This window comes from Corvus cornix, chromosome Z (genome assembly GCF_000738735.6).
Source record: "Corvus cornix cornix isolate S_Up_H32 chromosome Z, ASM73873v5, whole genome shotgun sequence".
Taxonomy (NCBI): Eukaryota; Metazoa; Chordata; class Aves; order Passeriformes; family Corvidae; genus Corvus; species Corvus cornix.
The window spans coordinates 71,597,411-71,620,758 of NC_046357.1; the positions used below are offsets into that span (position 1 = coordinate 71,597,411).

General features: G+C 42.2%; 1 protein-coding gene and 1 long non-coding RNA gene across 2 annotated transcripts; one reads left to right on the top strand and one right to left on the bottom strand.

Moving 5' to 3' along the window:
* Positions 1 to 8,408: 8,408 nt before the first annotated feature.
* RGMB (repulsive guidance molecule BMP co-receptor b) lies at positions 8,409 to 20,668 on the bottom strand. The gene is made up of 3 exons (XM_039566512.1): positions 20,480 to 20,668; positions 17,568 to 18,079; positions 8,409 to 9,687 (listed from the first exon to the last, which is right to left on the bottom strand). Exons 1-3 carry the CDS (start codon positions 20,589 to 20,591, stop codon positions 9,010 to 9,012), a joined length of 1,302 nt encoding a protein of 433 aa, XP_039422446.1. The 5' UTR covers positions 20,592 to 20,668; the 3' UTR covers positions 8,409 to 9,009.
* A 551-nt stretch (positions 20,669 to 21,219) lies between these two features.
* Positions 21,220 to 22,861, top strand: LOC109145510. The gene is made up of 2 exons (XR_002046905.1): positions 21,220 to 21,697; positions 22,445 to 22,861. It is a non-coding gene; the product is annotated as an uncharacterized LOC109145510 (long non-coding RNA).
* The last annotated feature ends 487 nt before the right edge of the window (positions 22,862 to 23,348 follow it).

Here is a 23,348-nt window from a genome sequence, read left to right on the forward strand (position 1 = left end):
ATGTAAAACCAGGGATTACTATGCATCAGACACAAGGGTATAAAAGGCCAACCTGCCATTTTTGTGAATGAGCCTCTGGCAACCAGCTAAACTCCCAGTGCCGTCCCTTTTTGCTTTGCAAATATTTTTTACATTCTCAATAAATTTTAATAACTCATATCCATTTCAGATGTGGGTCGGTTATAACAGAACTGACAACTTTTGTTCTTTAACTTAATAGCCCTTTGGCTTCAGCAAAATATCACTCATCTCTCACACATGTCATATAGGCAAAGATGTAGCTAGCACGGGGCTAGGCTGCTTGGGGGGTGGGAAGGAAAAGGGGAGTTAATCAATGCTTGTTACTTAGTGGGATAGAAAAGGGAGGGGAAGGGGGGGGTGTCGGTTTGAGCACTGTAGGCAGTCAGAAAGAATGTGAGCTCTTAAGTACCCAGCCAACAGGAAAAAGGGACAGGGACCCCACCAGTTGAGGAAGGGTATAAAAGTTTGTGCATTTTAGAGAGAGGTGCCTCCTCAGTGAGATGCATCTGACTCAGGTGACTCGTTTATATCAATAAATAAGTGTTGCTTTGATGACTTCGTCCTCTTTCAACTTTATCTATGACAGCTGGTGAGGGGTCAGTAGCTCTGACTGAGGAAGCTGTGACTGGTCTGGAGAGATGGTCCCAAAAGAGATCATCTTCCCGAAGCCCAGTGTCTTCCCTCAGCTGCAAGCTAGGAGGGCCCGTGCAGAAGCTGTCAGCTCTTCAGTGATTGTCAGCTCGTGATTTCAGCTCAGCTCTGCAGGGCAGTCTCCAGGCCAGACCAGGGAGAGAGACAAGAGGCCCCTGTAGCTGTTCCACACGAGGTAGCTTTATTAGTTCGGCGAAGGGGAGCCAGGGACGAGCATCTCTCTGCCCTCGCAGGGGCAGGGGGCTAGCTCTTATACAGGGGGTGGGTGTCAGAGGGTAAAGGCCAATGGGCTACAAAGGAACTGCATAGGGTCTCCCAGAGGATTCTGGGTTTGTCTTCTTCTCGCAGTAACTGAAAGTGGTTGCCTTTCCAGAGGAGTTTGAGCAATACCGTTATCTCAGCAGACGTCCCTCCAGGGCAGTGGCTGGGCATACCCTACATTTATCAGCAAGAGAGTATTTCTCACAAGCATCAAGAGGGGAAGTTGTGACCTGGACTCACAAGCAAAAGGCTCAGGCTGACATGGACAGGAAAAACCCCCTACCAGCAAAACAGGGCAGAAGGGTGCCCAGCCCATACAAACAAGGATGTGCAAAGAGGACTCTGTGTACTATGGTGAAAGTTCTCACGCCTTTTACACAAGATCATTGTAACTGGGTACTTCTCTACATGCACGGAGCATGTAGTCACTACAGACTTCACCTGATTGCCCTGACTTTTCAAATACAAAGGATGAGGACCTTGAAATGCAACTTAGCAGGTCCCAGGATGTGTGGATACTCAAAATCAAAGCTCATCTGCAAAAGCTGGAGTTTGTTTATCTGCAGGGATAACAGTCTTTTGCAAGGCTATTCTTGACATAATCCCAGAAATGGGTTTATCCACGTGTAGAAGATTATGTTGTGGATTTTTTCTCTCTAGGTAGAAAATCAATATGAAAAGGAAAATGAGAACACAAGGCTCCATTAACTTCACAATGACATGTGAAATTTTTCTTGTAGGAGGCTTATTTGCTTGCTAAAATTACATTTGTGGGTGGCAGAGTGGGAAGGCACTGGTGGATATCTAGAGATGAAATGGTAACTTCAACTCGGCTGCCCCTTGGTAGCATAAGACAATTAGTGTAAGGAAGTTATGAGCATTGCTTTGTCCCTTTGTAGAAAAATGCAGCTAGTGGTGAGTGCTATGAGTTTGAAACAAAGCTTTGGAAGTCATATGCAGGGGAAAGAGCTTGTCCGAGATTCAAGGATGCAGTGCTTCAGCCAAAGGTGATACACAATAATCCCTATATTCAAAGTTATGTGTAAGGGTGAAATAAATTAAGAATGGAAGAACTGTATTGCCCCTTTAGGAGTGGGACAGACTGAATGCTGACTCTATGCATAAGCAACAGAGGTGAAAAGGCAAGATGGAGAAATTCTTCTTAGTCTCTAAACCACCAAATACTTTGGCACATAAGAAAATTATATCCAGAAACTAAAAATCAAGGAGACTCTCTATGTACATAGTGATCCATATACCTATGTAGTAAAGAACTCCACTGAGGGGAAAGTAGTGGTAAAAGAACCTGCTTAAATTGTTACATGGGGAAGATTCATTAATGACTACCAAGATAACCCTATTGTCCACAATTTCTCTGTAGTTAGCAGCCCTTAGTTTAAGGCCTCCACCAGAGGTCAATATATTGCCATTTAACTACTGGCACTTTAACTAGCCAGTAAAAATATCCTCTGAGCAAAGTTGAAACTGGGAGGGTTTTTACTTCTTGTCATTAGACTAACTCATTCACTTACAAATGAACTGCTTTTAGATTGCAGGGTTCTGGTTGTTATTTTTTATCCACGGAGATATTACATAGAATATTGATTTTAAAGATTCGTGTTATAATTACCAGACAACTGACCTTTCCTTAATATTAAATGAGCTGGTAAGATTTTAACTTTTGAAGTGAACCTCCTTATTTCATCCTCCCTCTTACCTTGCTTTTGGTTCACATCTCTGACCGGATGAAATGGATCCTTCCTGGTAGAACTAAATGGGAAGAAATACTCAGAAGATCATGTAATGCACTCCAGCTGCTGACAGCTGTTTGCTCTGTTCGAGCTAGTGTAGAAAAAACTCAGAGCAAAATCCTCTCAAATGCGCAGAACTAGAGATTTTCCTACGCACTTTGCACCTATCAGACAGTGTAGGAGCAAAATCCTAACACATTTTTGAAAAAAAGCTCTATTTAGCTTTGTCTTAATAATAGTGAAATGTTGCAATTATTAAAGGATCCGGGGTATGGATCATTGATAGAATTACGGGATCAATAGAAGAACTATACAAGCAATAAGCCTGCAAGCAAAAGGCCTGTGTGAGAAAAACTCTCCATGAGAAAAATCTGTGAGAACCAAGCTGAGAACAAGAAGGGAGTTTTGAAAAGGTACAGCTGTGGAGATAAGACCCAGAGGGAGGAGGGTGAACACCGAATTCTTTTAATCATAACATAACTGAAGAAGCTTGCCATTGTAAGTCCAATTATGTAGAAGTAGAAATGTGCTTTGATAAGCTTTAAGCCACTTAGGAGTTAACAAGCTGGTATACTATGTAAGTGCCTTTGGATTGCTAATAAATGCAGTTTTGCTCTTACCAACCATATTGGCTGGTCTGCAACCCTCTCCCCCCGCCGGAGTTACCGGGCCTCTTGTCTTTTTACAATTCCAACAGTGAAATCTGGATTTTTGTGAGTCTAAACCCCAAAGTAGAAAGTGTTTCCACTTTTAAGGGTCTTCTCTTTCTGTCCCTGAAACAGCAACATCAGGATTATCATATTTTACGAACAGAGTATAACAATACAAACAGTGTATCCAGAGAAAAGTCAAAAAGCAATCCATTGTCTTAAAACAGTTAGCTGATGGTCTGCTGAGAGAAAAAACTCTTAGCACTTCTGTCAATGAACATGCAGGTCTGCTTGTGGAAAGCTTTCAAGGACTCAAACACAGAGGGTCATCTCTGCAGGACTTGGTATTTTTTGGCCAAGGAGCCTTGACTAGTTGCAGAGAAAGGGCAGAAGATTGTGATTGCCATAGACACAGACACATCTGAAATTACTTTTCACCAGTTATTCTTATTACAGAGGAATATCTATTTGTCCTTTCCCAATAGGACTATTTATTTATTTATTTAACACACACAAAGTTCATCTCATTTGCAAGAAGGTCAGACTTTGACTTTTTTGCATGCACACGAAAAAAAAAAAATCATTCTGAAATGGTGGCATTCCAAAGAATCTCAAACACTACTGTGCAAGGCACAATTTATTGATTAGGGCCTTTCTACAGGATTTATGATTGCCAAAGTATTGTAAAATTTTTTTTCCAAATAGCCTGTTCGGGTAACAGTTCTCTCATGGCTATCAGCTTACTTATTTCACAGAGAATTAGTTCATGGTGTTTTAAGCAAGCTAGGGAGTGATGACTGGCAGCACCTGAAGGAGCAAGAACTAGATGAAGGCAGGTCATGCCAAACCACTGGCACTACAAAGGTCAGAAATAAGGGATTAGAGATGGCATCACAGACAGTGGTGTACATGACTTTTTAACTTGACCTACCCACAAGAGTTTGCCACTACTGAGATATCTCTGCAGACAGGGTTACAGAAAGTTATTCCTCTAACATACCCCACGTATAGAAAGTGGGAGTGGTTTCAATCCTAATACATTCTTTGAAGGCAGGTCTCATACACTTCCAAGCCGACTGGTATGAAAAAGCTGAGCATTTTTCCTGAGGAAGGATAGCAACCTGCACTTTTATCCCTGCCAGATAAAAACGGTAAACCCAGTAGGGTAACTATTACAGTCACCCAAGTAAGCAAGAAAACCGTTGTTTACACATCTCCTTCACACTGTTTGGAGTGAGGATTCAAACAAACACCTGTCTCTTACTTTCTAGTCAAATACATTAATAATATGGCTGCAGGGTATTTAAGGGTTTTGCCAACCTCAGCTGTTGAAACTGTTTTGCTTTCTGTAAAACACTTGCATGGTAATGGCAGCAAAGGACACATCCAAGAAGAGCCTAAAAGATAAAACACTCCAATTAGAAAATGCAGCCCTTGTTCTTCTGCACACTTGTTATATACTTTGTATCATTCACTGGAAAATGTAAACACTCTGGGATTTAAAGACCAAAATTAATATTTTAAGCATTACCACTAAGACCTTACCCACTTGGTCTCTTTCCTCTTTGTCCTCTGACTTCAGCTTCTTAATTTCTCTTTTCTGCCCTTCCCCTGACCTACACAGAGCTGCTTTGGGAGGAGTGAAGGGGCCAGTACAGCAAGGATGGGGTGGCCTTGTTGCCTTCTCCAGCTCTACTTTCAAGAGAGTCAAACATTGAAGGTTTCAGACTATAGGCAAGGCCCAGGTTTGGCGTGAAACTTTCCCAGGCCAAGGTGTCTCCATCAGTCAGGTCTGGGAAACAAGGAACTGTGTGTGGAGGAAGTGCTGGATCAAGTGGCTCATCTCTAGTGAACATAGGTTGTCCCTGGGTATGAACCAAGGCTGGAATTTAAAATGTACCCATCAGGACTGGACTAGTTTCACCTGACTTCAGCTATTTAAAATAGCTGTTTCCTCCTCTCCTGGACAATAGCAATAAGCATTTCCAGAAGAAAAGTCAATCCAATCTACAATGTTGCCACTCTCCCCACTGACTAGAGAGGCAGCTTACATGTTTAGTTTGCCGAATTTAGGTGAAATACCTCTCAAGCATTGAAGACTCTCAAGCCTCCAGTCTCTTTTGAGGCACCTAAGACCTCTGGACCTAAGTCTGGATAAAGCTATCCCCCTGTAACACAACAAAATGGTGTTTATTTAATAATAGCCCCCAGGTGTTACTCTCACAAGATGTGAAAGACCAAGGCAGAAGAGGAATTTCAACTTGCATCTCCCAAACTCCAGCAGAATGCTCACCACCACCACACTTTAAACAACTCCACCATCACGTGCCAAACATGAGTGAGCAAGTCAAGTACTTGCCCAAAAAGTCCTGCACGTAAACCAGGCAGATAACCAACATGTGAATCTGGCTGGGGTGCAGGTACAACCCTCAAAACTGCTTTAGTTTTCTCTGCTCAGCAGTAAAATACAGATTCTTTAAGGGGGCTTACTGGACTAAGAAGAGAGTAGAGATCCTAGAGAAACACGTGGGTTCAAGCTGAAAAGGCTTTACTGTGTGTCTCAGTTTCAGATTTAGACACTTCACACACAAACTAGACATAAAAAACTTTTGTACATCCAGCCCTCAGCACATGCTAGAATCAATGACACGTACATATTTTGTGTACAAAAAGGAGTACTCTTCTATTGTTACAGTGTAGATGGAAGTGGAAATTAAGGTTTAAAACTAGTGTAAAATAATTCCTATAAATAAGTTACTGGCACTCCCCATATGACACACTTTTTAATATCCAGTTAATGAGTCCTGATACATACCCCTGCACAGACTGTAATCAATCTTACTGTTCACAGTTAATTTACTAACAGCAGCTTTTAATGTCAACAAAGTTTAGTTTACAAACAAAGAATCCTGAATCAGATCAGATGCAATTGTTTTACATCAGTATCATAAATTTAGCTGCATACTTGTAATTGATCTGTGGCTATGTTGCTCTCCATAACAAGGTAATTAATGAGAATGATAAAATCTAACAGATAAAACTGATCCCCACAATCCTTGTTTGTTTTGAATACAGTTGAAGAGAAGTAGCAGCACAATACAGAGAATGTTTATCTTGTAAAAAACACAGAATACTTGCTAAAAAAAAGGAATCATTACTAGTCCTGTTTGGACATTGTATAGATAGCAGTCTTGAATAGCTGGAACAGGGAAAGACAGAAAAGAATTTGTATCAGTCAAGACATAGATGGGCATTAAATAACCAAAGAATGAAAATTTCAGTGTAAAACACCATAGCTGCACTTACAGAAGAAAATGAATGCAAGATTTTAAACTGCTGTGTGTCTCCTCTCAGAAGAGAAGACAGACATGAGACTCCTGGGCTTTTTTTCAAAACATGTCCACTAATGAAACTGTCATTAGGCAGTACAAAGCTTGCAACATTGCTTGCTTCACTTTGGAGGGTATGTAAGTAAACAACCACTTGAACAGCCTCAAAACTCATCAAACAAATGCAAGGTAGCCATAATGCTAAAGTAAGAGAATGTAAATAACTGGTGATCGATTTTCTGGCAGTACAGCAGCAGTCTGAAAGGAAATGCAATACTGAAGGTCTGTAACTTGACCGTAAGAACAAAAGGTTGTTCTCTCAGGCTGTGTTCCACTTAACAGATGTTCTATGCAGATTATTCTTCCAGACAGGTTTTTCGGGAAGAAAAAAAGAATCTTTGGTTTGACAGGCAATTGAGCCTACTATTTCTTTTTATAATATCCTTGTTCAGGATATTATACAAAATACACACACAAAATAAGGGATTAGACATACAGTCTCTGCCAGTCCTGCAACATGCTTACTAACGAAGTTGTCAGACTCCACAACTACAGAGAACTATCATCATCCATTGTTAGAAGCTCTGTTAGCATATGGTTAGGAATGCTCTAGAAGATACTTTAAAAACCCTTTTGAGAAAGCCACTAATATCCAAGGCTAGCCTAAGACAAAGGCCAACAACAGACAGCATCAGTAATGGCTGACTGGTTGTTGCATTAAAATACCGATGATCACATTACATGGCCTTCTGCAGAGCTTGTGGTGTTAGACTGACACCTCTGAGAGTAAGCTCCTACATGTATGACAGCGGCCTTCTGTGTACAGTAAACACATACACATTTAAAGCTCCTTTTGCCTTCTACAGCAATTTCCATGACTTTTTTCACAATATATCTACCGGATAAGATTATTTCTCACACGCCTCAACTTCTAGCTGTAATACAAGCTTAGCAAAGCAACATTCAGAGTTGTGATTAGGTTTAATAGGTCTGTATTTTTTGGTATGTATCTGACATAACTTCTTTTAAGTTTTGGCACTTTCAATTTACCTTCACACTGTGTGATTAGCCTTGCAGCTGAAATACTCCATGTATACTTAGCAAATCACCTTATTACACTAAGTTCTGTAATCTTACGGACTCTTCGGTATAATTTATTCAAATTTCACCACCTCTTCTTCAGTTCTACAGAAAATAATTTTCTGTTGCAGGGTTCTTCTGGTCTGAGAGTTCTCCAATAACTTGAAAAGAGGATTTTTACAATGCCTCTCAGGAGGGATGCAGCAGTAACACAGATCACTGTGTTCTTGTAAGTATCTCTGCAACACTACAAAGGAACTGTACAATTTGATCCTGAGGTAATGGTTCCTGATCTTAGCTTCCTCCACACTGTCTTTTCAATAAACTGGCCTGGTTTGCTGCTGCTGGTCATAAATTTACACATCTTATTTAGCAGAGGGAAACAAGCATCTGCAAGAAGTATAACAATTGTATTCAGCACATTCCTATCCAATATCCTATCTATCCTATTTGGCTGGGAGACAAACTGAGACTTTATTTATAGATTACCTGCCCAGTACGTGGTCTACATCCCCAGTTTCTGTGCACCGCACCAGGGGTCACTTACACCACCTTACTGACGTTCCTCAGCATGGGGGGCAACAATTCTTCTATTATAATAATTTTAAATATTTACACACTGCACAGCCACTCTTTTACATACACACATATACTTACTGGTATATATATCGAGAACATTTTGCAAAGACTGACTACATTGCGGGGTTTCCAAGCATGAAAAAATCTGTAGCCTTCTATAACACAGACAACTGGAGGGCCTGTGGAGGAAAAAAAAAGTTCCCTCTAAGTTTAAGCTCTCTTTGCTCTCTCCAGAGATCATTCACTAGCTTCAAAATACCCATTTTTGACATTAACTAAAGCTCTCTTGGAAAAACCCACAAGTTAATTTAGTTAAAAAAGTACGTGTTAAACCAAGTAGTACTTAGAAAGAGCATTGAGTATTTCATGTGTAATACATAGTTACTCAGATACAAACTTAAATACTTATTATGTAAAAAATAAAGTGCTTTCTATTGGGTCCCAACGCAGGGACATTATAAAACATTTGAACAACTGTAAAACAAATAGATACATAGAATACTGAATCAAACATACATGAAAACAGTTAACATCCAATCTGGTGGATGCCCCAAGACAAAACATCCCTTCATATACATGGTATATACATATATATTCATCTTTACTCAATATATTATGACAATATACATTTCAAAATTTTGTTACAGTCCAAAAAAAAATCCTACAAATATGTCAGGAACCAGACTCTCAATCTCCACACAAATATGCAACAAGGATCAAGCACAGAAGTCCAAGACTGACAAAGAATTTGCTATCCCTGCCCACACTACCACCTCCACTCCTGGGAAAGATATGCCAGTGCTCTTTGCTGGGGTGCAGTGCCTCCACATCTTGCAAGGCACTGTGAGCAGCAGCTGTGAAGTTGGCATCGCCAGTGGTGAGTAGATCAAATACACACGAGTAAAAATAGATATCCTTCACAAGCATCTTCTCATGGCATTTGGTGGTAGCTGTTTCCAGTGTGTACCCTGATAGGGGATGAGCCGCAGCACCCCAAGGAAGCAGCTTTCCCACCACAGGCAATGGCAAGTTGCCACTCTGATCAATACGTTCACTGGAAGGGCAGCCATTCACGCACAGCTGCAGATCCTGGCTTTCCTCGTAGGCCATGACCAACTCCTGGGGCATGCGAATGGCCAGGGTCAGGTAGTGCCCAAGCTGGCGGATATACACCGTGGTCCCGATGTACCTAGCATGCATCTCGATGTATTTGCCACTGACTTTCTCCACAATGTGCAAGTTCCTGGTGTTCCCATCTCCTCCACTTCTTGTACCATCAACAAAAGCTGCAGGCAAGTCATCAGTCACTGCTTGATATACTTTCTGATCTGTACAGTCTTGGTATGATTTGAAGATAATAGTTATCTGTGGGGGAGGGGGAAAAAAAAAGCAAAGTTAGCGGAAAAAAATCATCACGTCAACCCCTTTTCCAATTTGTAACTGAATATATCTGGAACTGCCCACTACCTTAAAACTTGACAGCTGTCCACAACTCATGCCTAAGGAAAACAGCCTGTAAATGTGCTTAAAGCAGTATTTTACTAGATGGCATATGTTAAATTTGTTCTTATGTTGGCCCGGAAGCAAGACTATTAGCGTGTGGCAACAGCCTTGAGATCAGGAAAAGAAAACACTTTATATTTAATTAGGCATCACAATTACCTCCTGCCTGACAGTTTCTTAACACTTTGGAATGCAGCTGGCAATGACAGAGAAGCGCAAGGACCCAGTAATTCCCACGGTGCTGGCCACTATGGCAAAACCAGAATGAGACCATGCAAAATCAGAGAAAGGTATAATCAGGACCAGGAAGAACAACTAGTCAAATAATGACTTAGGGCTCCTCAATACATTAGTCCTAGGAACTGGGAGATTTGACACTTCAAGTCCACTGTTGCTAGAAAAGGTGCCCACAGAGAAACAAAGCAATACTGAAAGATACTCAAAGACATGCCTTTGAAGAGTGAGTAACTTCCAATACCAAAATCATTATCATAAAGCAATTAATTTTTTTTTTTAAGATTAGAATTAGCCTTTTAAACCTTTCTACTTGTTAGAGTAAGTCGCAACAAAAGAAGCAGCAGGTTGTCCAGTCTTACTTGAAGGTAATGAATGACTAGGCTATATGGCAGACCAAGTTTGGAGTGTCTAGCAACTTTTCCTAAAACAAAAAATATAATGAGAATTCACATCTAAATATTCAAACAGATATGCTACTGCCTTTAGAGTTCTAGAGGGGAAGGACTTCTTGAAAAGGTCAAAAGACATTTTGCACCAAGAATAGGTATTCTAGTAATTCTTTTCATCATTGACTGATTATATAATATTTGTTACAGTCTATGATTTAAGCAGTCTGCTAAGAGACTCAGATTACTCCAAAACATATCAGAAGGAATTTTTAAACTAATGTTAAACTCAAAATCTGTTCCACAGCAACCTCACATTTTAGTTTCAGTTAACCACCACACTTCTGCACAACAACTTTTATTTCTGCCCCTCTGTTTTAAAGTAAGAGCTAGAGGTTAAATCAAGTGTAAATTACAAACAATTTGAACAAAACCTCTGCCCTCACTAGCCTCACCTCTCTATACCACTTGTATAAGACACAAGTCTTTCCACCTGTCTCCTCCCCCTGCAACAATTTCTTCTTTGGAGTATGCAGACATACCCTACACAATATTAGATTTATTTTCAGTATTTGGTTTATCCCAGGTGGTTGATGCTTTGTCAGTGTTTGTCTCACAACACAGACAATACTTACTATTTTGACTTCATATGTTCTCACTAGTGAGGACTGGATTTTTCCAATCGTTTTTCCTTGCATTAATCAGTTATACAGCCTGAGATGTATCAGCTATATAGCTTGAGACCATCTGTACTCAAATAATTTGGTAAACTGATGTCTGTGAACAACAGCTGAGCTGGAATGCTTATGCCCAAAATCCAGAAAACGCACAAGTGCCCCTGTTGCTGTAAAGAGCACCTCACAGCTTTGTGCTTAGTAAAGTAAGCTCAGCAACTACAGGAGAGAAACTTCAGGTCTTTCAAGTGATTAGTATTTCTGCATATAATCCAGGCCATAATGCAGTAAAAGGCCTTTTATTTTGCGTAAGACAGTTTGGATGAAACAGACTTCTATCTCAGCCTGCTCAGACAAAGAAGCATTGCTATTTCCTTGAGCACATTTGCATTGTTCTGCACATCTCCAGAAGTAAAGCTCTAAGTCTCCTTAGCACTTGAACAAGCCTGGAGTCAAAAAGTGTTCATTGTTTTAATGAGACACTGAACTGGCTGCTTGCTCAAACATTTAAGCAAGGCACCTGCCAAAATCTATCAGGAAACAGCTACCCAACTGCTCTCTCCAGGGCTCCCTCGTTTCCAAGAATGAAATGCACACAATTTCAGAACATAGAGAAAGAACAAGAAGCCTTCACCCTAATTAAAGATTAGCAATAACACTGGATGCTGAATGAGAGCTGAAGGACTATTAGATGAAAAAAGGCCTCTATGAACATTGCAAGGACACTCCAAACAGAGAATCAACAGAGACAAGTAAGATTTTCAAAGGACACACATGTATTCAAACCTTGCAGCTCAAGGCACTGGTTTCAAATATTCTGTTGTCTGTCATGTGACATCCATCTAATCCATAGGCCAAATCAGTAAAACCAGAGTGCTGGATGGGCTTTGCCTTATCACACACTCCTATCTCAGTATCATGCCCTGATACATGCCCTGATACATGCCCTGACAGATACTCAGAACCTGTTGCAAAGGGAGATGAAGCAAAATTTCATTCCAGGTGTTCTGTCTTTAAATTTTCAAGGTAACAGGGAGCATTAAAAAGTGAAAATGGTTATTTCTAACAAACTTAACACGTTATACATGTCTGTGTACGCACAGTACTTTTCACACTCTGGGTCCCAAGAACACCTTCACAAAGCTGCTCATGCAGTACTATTTACAGACTAGAGATTAGCTGCCCTTTCTAAACTTAGATAGAAAAATCCAAATGCCAAAATCTTCATATGAAGAAAGATTTTTGAAACTATCGATGTATCAGCCTTGTTCTTTGGGAACATACAGAGCTCTTCTGCAGTGAGGCACCCTGAAAGATGAAAATAAAGGTTTCCAGAGGCTTATCTGAGGATACAATAAACGAACATCAGCTATAGTAAGATTACTAAACCAAAACAAACCCCACATATACAATTTGCACACATACAATTTCATTTTGGACTTCATCATCCCACTCCTACTGATGCCAGTACTGCTGAGTACACTGATCACAAAGCTTTCTTAAATTCCACTGCACATGCAAAACCTTTCAAAGACGGTGTTACTGAGCTGTAAAACTGCAGTTTCTGGAAGACTTTCATGTATTTGTAGAAGGTGCCTGGCTTGTGTACCTTAAAAACAACACTTTCAACTCTTGAGGTCTTGTACTTGTCCTCCCTAGTGCCACAATGCAATTAAAATGATGAAGATATCACTATATGTTTGTTATTTTACTATGCATTTCATAGAATCCTAGAATTGTTCGGGTAGAAAAAGACCTCTAATTAGCATCATGAACTTCAACCATTATTGTAACACTGGTGAGCTTAGGAGGAGTGAGTGAAAAAGTGCTCAGTGGAAAAGGACCTAGGGATGCTGGTTAACAGTGGCTGAACATGAGCCAGTGTGTGGGTCTAGGGCGCCAAGAAGGCCAAGGACATCCTGGCTTGTGTCAGACAAAGTATAGCCAGCTGGACCAGGGCAGCGGCTGTACCCTGTACTCAGCACTGCTGAGGTCACACCTCAAATCCTGTGTTCAATTTTGGGCTTCTCACAACCAGAATGACATTGAGGTGCTGGAGCGAGTCCAGAGGAGAGAAACAGAGTTTGGAAGGGTCTGAAGCACATGCCTCATGAAGAGAGGCTGAGGGAGCTGGGGGTGTTCAGCTTGGAGAAAAGGAAGCTTAAGGGAGATCTCACTGCTCTCTACAACTCTCTGAGAGGAGGTTGTAGCCAGGTAAGAGTCAGTTTCTCCTCTCAAGTTGCAAGTGACAGGATGAGAGGAAATGGCCTTAAGCTGTGCTGTGGAGCTTTAGATTGGATATTAGAGAAAATTCCTTCACTGAAAGAGCTGCCAAGCACTGGAGCAAGCTTCCCAGCCTCTTGACTCATCATGCCCAAAAATGTTTAAAAGGCATGTAGACATGGCACTTACAGACCATGTTTAGTGGTGGAATTGACAGTTTGCGACTGGACTGGATCTTAAAGGTCTTTTCCAACCTAAATGATTGTATTATAACCTCCAAAAAAACTGTAGTATAAGCTACTTCTGCAAAATAAGACAAATTCATCTCTGCCTTAGGCAAGATGTCCATAAAGATGAAAAGAATAATGACATGTGACCAGGTACATGATCCTTCTACTTCTTAAAACGTTTAGAACATTTATCTTCCAGTTACCTTTCAGCTGTTTTTCTACTACACTGTTCTTACTCTGCAATGATTTCCTGAAAAATTGAAACCATGCTACAAAAGAGGTATTTAAAATGTTTTGACTTTGGGAAAAAGAACATTTATCCCCAAAATTCCCTTACCCTGCTCACAGCACCAATTCCCAGGTTCCAAGGTTTATACCCAATAAATTACTACAGTAAAAAGCTCTGTAGTTTTTTTCCTTCTCTGTGTCCTTAAATTCCCTCTCTCACCCTCAAGCTATCTATTATAAAACACCTGGACAGGAAAACCTCCATTTCCAATTAATGTAAACAAGAAGATACCTCCAAACAAGAAGGAAAGCTTTCCATTGGCAAGCCCAAGCATCTCTGCCTCATTTGCTACTCAGGGACAATTGCTCTAGTGATATCCTGTCACAACAGCAAAAGGCAATAAAGACTTTGTACCCCTCCAAATAAAGCACACAATAAATAAAATTTCAAAAACCCCAACCTTCTATTTAATGCACTCTACAATACCCTACCTACCTGCTCCCTGTAGACACAAATGTAGACACAAATGTAGACATTTATTCTCAGGGAACTGCAAAACCACTTCCAAGACAGGGAAGCTCTTATCTAGAGCTAGAGAAATCAAACATAAATAATGCCAGTGACCTACTCAAAACCCATACAAGAAGTCTGTCAGAAAGAAAAAGAAAGAAGAGCTTAAACTCAGTTTCCCAGTTACTTGGTGATGATCCTCCTTCTCCATCTGAAAGGCCCTAGGATCCTACGCCAAGGGTCATAAGCACATCAGGCAAGCTCAAAAAACCTGGAGTTTCTATTTTCAGCTAGACCACAGAACACAGCTTTTGTCCATGGTGAAAAACAGATGTTACTATGGGTAACACAAATACGCAAAACACCTACAAACTGTCAAGAGCATTTTTACAAGTACACAACTCTCACAAGATGTGCTCTTCCAATTAAGGAATTCAAGGAAAAGTTTTCCTGCTTTTTATACTTTCATGCCAGCGCACAGTGAGGGGCAGGGGAGAACAACACGCTTTTATTCCTCACATTCTTACTTAAGTGTCGTCCTGGCATTCTCTTGTCCTTTATGAACTTTCTGGATAGTCCTCAGACTGCTGGGGGTTCCATAGTCTCTTAGGTTTTGGAGAGAGAAGAAACTTCACACATAATGTTGCCTTCATTACCAACTGCCTCAAAGACTGGTTCACCAGAAAGCTAAGACAAAAGTGAAAAGTACTAACTCCCTACAAGGGCAGGTGATGGTTTGTACCTTTCAAAAGGACAATGGGGTGAAGATTAAGCATTTTGTTTCTATGACTTCTTAAACCACTTCCCCTAAAAAAATGCATTCAGGAAAAACTAAATCTTCTACTCTTACTGTCCTTCCTTTCATTAGGCCTGCTTTAGAGTGTACTAATTAGGTTAGTATTTGCTTTGGCTTCTGTACAATATAAGTTCAGCATATATCTTTGTTTTTATTTCCTGCTAAACATCTATTTCAAATACATACAATGAAATAACAGCCAGACTAACAAAAAGTACCAGTCTGAAAACTTTTCTTATGAAGAAGGTAGAAGACCTTTTGGCATGCTCTCAGCTAGGGATTACACTATGTAGATAAATGTCACGGAAGTGTAGCTCTTTAGAAGTCCTTTAAGCTAGCCTGTGGCCAAAATCAGTTAAGTACACTCAGCAGCAGATAGTCAATCATAGTCAAAATGCAATACTTGCAGAGGAAAATGTTACAGGAATGAAGTTAGCAGAAAAGCCTTTTCTATTTCATTTATAGTAGCCTGCTCGTACTAGAAATAACAGAGTCAAGAGAATGCATTAGAGATATTAAAACTTATTTTTTAAGTCACTTCTACATTCAAACAACCTTCATTGTCTACAACAGGTATGCTAAGTTCTGTTATCTGCCAAAAAAAAAGAAAAAATTCAAGGACTGTACAACATGTAAACTATATCAGCATTAGAGACATTTCTAGTATCGCAAACCATAGATCTTGTTTTATTTAATTGCTTCTGCACACTTGGCTGTACTTGGGCAATGACAGAGACTACTACAAAAGAGGAAAAAAAACCATTTTACCCAAGTCAAGAAAAACACAAAAAGAATCCCTATTGAGAATAAATAAAGACACAAGGCACACCTTTTAAAACCTTTTTAAAAATACTTTCCCTCAGTATGTACACACATTTACTCTTGGTGTTCTCTTTGTTATCTCTTCAAAGACATATACCAGCATAACATGCTACCACAGTCAATCATTTTCAAAATGTGGCTAAAGTTAAGATCACCTATCTACTACTAACACACCCTAGCCATCCACACAATTTGCACACAAGAGTCTCAACTTTTTCCTCTACTGCTATCGGAAACAAGAAATAAAGAAAATTCTGCAAGAGTTTAGCAAAACTGAGGATGAAAGCTTACTGCAGATTACAAAATCCAGGTTTTTCTTCCACTTATTAGGAGTCTTTAGGTAAAGCCACTGGAGCAGATTGCAGGGGACATAAGTCTGTTTTGCAAAGCTTACTCATGTAAGCCTCATTCCCTTACTTTATACACCTTCAGAACTCATTCATAATGAAAACTGTTTTTGAAACAGACACAAGTTAAGAAAATGTAATTCTGAGTTTCAGTCCAACCTCTGTTCACTCATACAAGCATTGCCACTAGTAAATACTTCAGAATCCAGCACAAATTTAATAGTAAAACCGATTTTCCCATATTAATACTACTGCACAACCAACTCCACAGAAGATGCGTAGGCTCTACCCTACTGTGAAAGACAACTCCTGCTTCTGACTCCAGTAACTAAAAAAACTACTTCCAGGCTTAACAACACAGTGAAAATTCTTTGGAGTAGATGTCTTGAAGCTGTGTACATATAGCCTGACATAGCTTGACAATACAAGAGCTACACTACCACAATTTTTAAAAAAGCCCTTTCACTCCAAAAGAGGTACGTGACAACATCAGCTTCAAATGCATGCTTAAGTAATTGATGGACACGCTACCTGCATTCAGCAGAAAGAGCCAAGGACTTTTCTTAAGTTAAAGAAATGGCATCAGTTATCAAATACTAGTGGATGTATTCCTACTCTAGACACCTCAAGTATCTGAGAGGAGTGCAATCTTAAGTCCTGCCTGTTTCAACAAGAGTTTAACATTCTTGGCACAATTTTAAGGCCACTGCTTGTTTAGTAAAGCCAAGGTACTAAGTCCTTCTCACAACCATATAGCTTGCTACCTCCTCTCAATTCTTTGCAGTTCCCCCTCTTGTTTCTGCTCTGAAACATCAGTGTTTTGGTAACTAGTTTTTTGTGCCAGCCATTCCCAGTATTATTTGTTTTCTACTGTTATAGCTATGCAATTTAGAAAATTAATGAAAAGCAGACAAACGCTCTTTCCTTCTTTAAGTTCCCTTCCAACCCAAAGCATTCTACGATTTTTTGAATTTCTAATTAGTGCAGAGACAGTCACAGATGTACAATAATCTAATAACTGTTTAAAAGTATTACATCAGTATCCGTACAGGCTTGTGTGATGACACGCACAGGTTTTCTTGTCATGAGCAGGAGCAAAGGGAAGAAAAAACCCTGTTTTGTTTGGTGCTCAGAAAAGAAGATACTAAGTGTTTTACTTTTTTATACTATTGCATAGAAGATTCTCAAGCTGCTACACTTCTTTACCTGTTAAGGGCTAAATGACTTACTTAACTGTCTTGGCCTTTTACTTCTCCATGCATGCACAGTGCACAAAAAAAATCTGTACCTTATTCGTAGCAGTAGCGCTGGATCCTGGGACCACAGGCACATTGGTCACTTGCACTGATAAGTAGTTATTGTCTATAAGGGGCCAAGAACCTTCCACTTTGCATGTCTGGAAGTTATCCTTAAAAGTCCTCAGATGAGGATCCCCAAACAAGCCACAAAACAGGTAAGTGGGAGGAGGAGTCTTGTCTCCTCCCTGATGTTCTCTCACTTCTGTGTGGCCACTGTAATTGCAAGGATCATAGGTCATTTCAGGGTTGGTGGAGGATGTGGGTCCATCTTTGGTACAGTTTCTCTGGGTCATTAGGTCACCGATCCCAAGCACTGCAGAATGATAGACTAGGTTTCCACGGCATACTTTGGAATTGCGATAGGTACACACAGAGTATGCCCGCAGGGCCTTGCAGAACTCCAAATCAAAGTCCTCAAGAGCCGTGTTCAGATGTGAAGTGAAGGATACAAAATCAGTGGTGCACTTCTGGATTCCACAAGATGTGTGCAGTTGACAGTCACCTAAGCACAAAACAGACAACAGAAAGACATAAAGCAAAGCTCTTAAGTGGCAATACCCCTTTCCACTCCCACAAGTACCACAGAAAACAACATGAAAGAAACTTAAAAGTGCTCATGCACTAGGGAAGCACTGCATTTTAGAAAGACAAGAGGTTGCAAGATAGAAAGGTAGCCATGGAGAATATCTCAGAGGCTGAGAGGACTGATGATGTCCTAATCCATTACCTCATATTGTCTAGATGAAAATTAAGAGCACTAGATCCTGTCAAGTATAAGCTAAAGATTTCTTTCCAGACACCAAGGTGATGATGCAATTCTGTGTATAAATTAATCACTTAGTCAGTAAGGAAGTCTCCATTTAGTCTTTCAGTGCTTTACACAAGTTACTGGATTTTTACATAGAATTCTGCCCCTCAAAAGAACGTGGTAAAGGCAACAAAGTAAAGTTGTTTAGATGTTTGGACATATCTAAATGTCTAAAAATGTTTAGACAAAAATAAGACTGACTAAAGCAAAAATCAGGTTCTCTTCCAGAAATGAGGGCGGGGGGAGGATGGTAGGTAAGCAGACAAGCAGATTGCTTAATTTCCCTGGCACTGCCATAGCTAAAGCTTCACTGCTCAATTTTTTTGGGACTAGTGTGTGAAAACACCCAGCTTTTTTTTGCTCTCCTTGTCTGAAGCACAAGTTTTCAGCTAAGGTATGTGTACATTGCAGTAGCTGTACCTCTCAGAACATAATTCAGTAATAACACAAGGGGAAGAGAAACCCTCTCCCCACAAAAGCCTCAAGTACTTATCAGATGTATACAACTGCTACACAGTTCAGTTTACACCAACAAACCAGTTAGAGTTTATCTGATGACCTGATTTCCATAAAAAAACACAGTTAACATCCTCACAAGCAAACGGGAGTTTTACAGTTGTCTCCTCCACAGTCTCACAATTACGATCCGAAATCATTCCAGATTCTCATGGCAGTTAACAACGGCTTTCTGAAGGTAACTTTTACCCAAGAACTTACCAGGACCAGAAATTAAATGAACAACGCTAAGGGAAACAGAGCCACACTTTTCACCCAGGTTAAAGCCAGGAGGACTCTCATCTAGGAAGACTGCAATCCCTGCCATCCAAAGAGAAATTGGACCTTCATAAAGAATGTGTGCACAACTTCATTCAACAGCTGTCCAAGCCTGCAAAACTATGTACTAAAATTCATCTGTGGGGACATTTATCTGTCATTTCTCGCTGTCATCAAACAGGATTTGAACACCACAAAAATGCCAACAAAGATAAAATGGAACAGTAAAAAAAAAAGGAAAATGTAATATATCTATGAGAAACTCTTGAGCCGTGAGGAGTGGAAAATAGGATGAGTAACAACATTTTTCATTTTTAAATAGTAGTTTTCTGCAATGCACCCAGTGACGAGAGGATATCAGCAATTTCTTTGCCTACCCCTTAGCTGACCTTCCTGAGGCAGTACTCACATGACTTACTCTGAATATCTGTACCATGAATTTATAAGGGCAATATGTTTTGCCAGTGATACATAGCTAACACAAATCTCCTGTCAAAATCCCAAGACAACACAAAGCAGAATGAGGAACTCTCCACCTACAGCTATGCATGACCATGACTTGTGTAAGCTGAAAATTTCCTTGTGCAAGAGATATATACCTCTGAAAAATACAGAAAAAAACCCCTAACAACAATCAACTTCTGTGTTTTCAAATACACAAAAAAGACCCGTGCCAAGCAAAATGACAGAGGGAACGCTGGGTTTAGAGCCAGACTTTCAAAGCATCAAAACTTTTATTTCCCTTCAGTTATATTTGTAAAATTATTTTAATCACAAATAAATCAGGCTAGACGAGCAAGTCTGTCAAGTTATCAAACAGCCGAATAAATCACAGAATCTCAGAATTTTTAGGGCTGGAAGGGACCTCTGGGGATCATCCAGTCCAATCCCCCTGGTGCCAAGGCAGGGTCACCTAGAACAGGTGACACAGGAACGTGTCCAGGTGGGGTTTGAATGTTTCCAGCGAGGGAGACTCCATGACCTCCCTGACAGCCTGTTCCAGTGCTCTGCCACCCTTAATGCAAAGAAGTTCTTCCTCAAGGTGAAACTTTTTGTGTTTTAATTTATACCCATTGTTCCTCCTCCTGTCGCTGGGCACCACTGAAAGAGTCTGGCATCATCCACCATCCTCTCGGATGGAGATATTTATATGCATTAACGAGATCCCCTCTCAGCCTTCTCCTCTCTAGACTACACGGGCCCAGCTCGCGAATCCCTCCTCATGAAAGGCTCTACCTGAAGAAAAAGGACTCGACAGCTCCTCGCGTCTGCGGGCACACGGCTGCGCTCCCATCCCTCCCAGTCCCGCTCCCCGCGTACCTGCGCCCAGCAGCCAGCAGTCCCAGCGCGGAGAGCAGCAGCCGGAGGGCGGCGAGCGGCGGCTCAACGCTGGCGGCGCGGGAGGGCGGCAGCGCTCCCCATGCCCGGCCATTGCCAGGTCCCCCGGCCGGCGGCAGGACGGCGCCGCGGCATGAGGCGGCGGCGGCGCGGGCGGGCGACGTTCTCCCAGGCTGCTTCCCCCTCTCTCCTCTTCCCCTTCCTGCTCCTCGGTGGTTCCCGCGCCTCCTTCTGCTCCAACGGCGTGGCCGCAGCGACGACCACAGAAGGCGACACGACGCGCACAAAGGACGGACCCGCGATGGGGGGGGGGGGGGGGGAGGGGACGGGGCGGTGGCGGTGGCGGTGGCGGGCCCCGCCCCGCCCCGCCCGCTGAGCTGCGCTGCCTCCTATTGGCTGCTCGACCTGTCCGTCACAGCCGACGCCCGACGCCCCCTGGCGGTAACGAGCCGTCAGCCGCCGGCCCCGCCGCCGGCTCTGTGTCACAAACGGCCGAGAGAGCCGCGCCCCTGCGGCGGGAGGGTCCGCGGGAGGCTGCCAGGGGCCGCGTCGGAACAGGGCAAGGAACTGGACCGGGACAGGGAAGGGAACACAGTCGTGATTAGGGCAGGGAATACAGCACAGGGCAGGGAACAGCGCCAGGAGAGGGACGGGAACAGTGCGAGGGAGGGGAGGGGAGGGGAGGGGAGGGGAGGGGAGGGGAGGGGAGGGGAGGGGAGGGAAAACAGCCGCGATAGGGCACGGAACAGCGCCGGTATAGGAAAGGAAACACCCCGGGACAGGGTGGGGAACACCGCTGGAGAAGGGAACACTGCCGAGAGAGGAGAGGGGGCCCAGCCGGGATAGGTCAGGAACACTGCTGAGACAAGAAAGGGCGCACTGCCAGGATAGGGCAGGGACACCTCCGGGATGGGATGGAAAGACCTCCGGGGCAGACAGTGTCGGGAACAGGGCAGGAGACACCGGTGGGACATAGCAGGGGGCACCAGTGTGACAGCAGGTGGCAGCGCAGAGACAGGGTGGGTGGGAAAACACCGGGACGGAGCAGGGGACATCGCCGGGACGAGAATTAGGAAAAGAATATGCAAGAGAAGATCAGTTCCATCATGTCAGGATATTTTTTTGAGCATCCAAAGATAAACTTCCCTTTGAATCTGTCACTAAGAAGCTAACAGGAGTAACTTACAGCACATCTCAGCTGTAAGTAAAAGTATTACTTTCAGGCTGTTTGATTTTCCAATCTGTTTCTCCTTTCTAGCAAACATATTTCATACTGCTAAGATTAGACTGACTGAGGCCAGTTGGTTGAGGTTCAGCAGGGCCGGGTGCTGGGTCCTGCCCTTGGGTTACAACAACCCCTGCAGTGCTACAGGCTGGGGCAGTGGCTGGAAGGCTGCTGGGGGGAAAGGGCCTGGGGTTCTGGCTGGCAGAGCTGAACATGAGCCACCATGGACCCAGGAAGCCAAGAAAGCCAATGGCATCCTGGCTTGGGTCAGCAATAGTGTGGCCAGCAGGACCAGGGCAGTGACCGTCCCCCTGTACTCAGGACTGGTGAGGTCACACTTCAAATCCTTTGTTCAGTTTTGGGCTCCTCACGTTGAGAAAGATATTGAGGTGCTGGAGGGAGTCCAGAGGAGAGAAATGGACCCTGGGGAAGTGTCTAAAGCACAAGTCCTATGAGAAGCAGCTGAGGGAGCTGCGGGTGTTCAGCCTGGAGAAAAGGAGAATCAGCAGGGACTTTCCTGCTCTTTAGCACTCCCTGAGAGGAGGTTGTAGCCAGGTGGGGGTTGGTATCCTGCCATGTCTTAAATGAAAGGACAGCTGGAAATGGCCTTAAGTTGCACGAAGCGAGAGGGGTAGATCAGTAGTTAACTCATGTAAGCACAAATTAACTGTTAAGAGTCAGCAAATGTTAATCACAAGCCTAAGAAACAGGATGTGCCTTAGCCTTGTCAAGATAAGACAAACACAATGCACCGTGTCAAGATAAGAGGATCAGAACCTGTTTGAAATCAGCACAGAAACTGCTGAATCAGCCAACGAAGGACTGCTCATGCTCCAGAAGAAGGTGACAAGTGCATTGTTGAGGAAGACTACTAACCTTCATCAGAAAGACCCCCCCGAGGAAGAAGAGGAGCCTTCCTCAGTGCGACCACCAGGGTACACAGCGCCTGCGTGGCATGTATACTAACGATATTAATGACTTCCGATAAGTAATTTGTACAACCACTCCTATCCCAAGGAACGTGATGAATATTCATTAATTTTACCCATCTGCTGTGCTGTATGGAGTGCTATGTGTGTGTGTTAGGAGGAGCAATCCCCCCACACACCCAGCACGCTGAATAAAGCAAATGACCACTTCTCTGACTCTGTCTCTGAAGTGTCTCTTGGCCCAGTTTGGGGCGATTCACAAGGAACCAGCCTTGGTGATTCTGTGATACGGTTCTTCAGGAAGAGCATGGCTAATATACAAAATACTGTACACAAATAAGAAAAGCACACATACAAAATAGACAAACTGATTTCCTTGGATTCCTCTTTATTAGAAAGTTTCTGGAAAATAAAAATCCAATCAACTATGTCTGAAAAATCCCAACCAACCAAACAAAAACCCCAAGCCCAAGCAAAAATCTGAGCTTCAGTAGCCATTAAAATGAATGTAAATTGCCACAACCTGGAAAGAAGACCTTTGGCTTTTACTGTAGGTCACGTAGTATTCATTAATTTAGCTGGGGCTCTGAGAACTGTCACCTATGGTTTCCTGTCGCAGCGGGGATTACTGCAACAAGTATATTTCAAACCAGGAGTCCTGTGGAAACGAAGTATATATGGACAGATTCATGGTAGA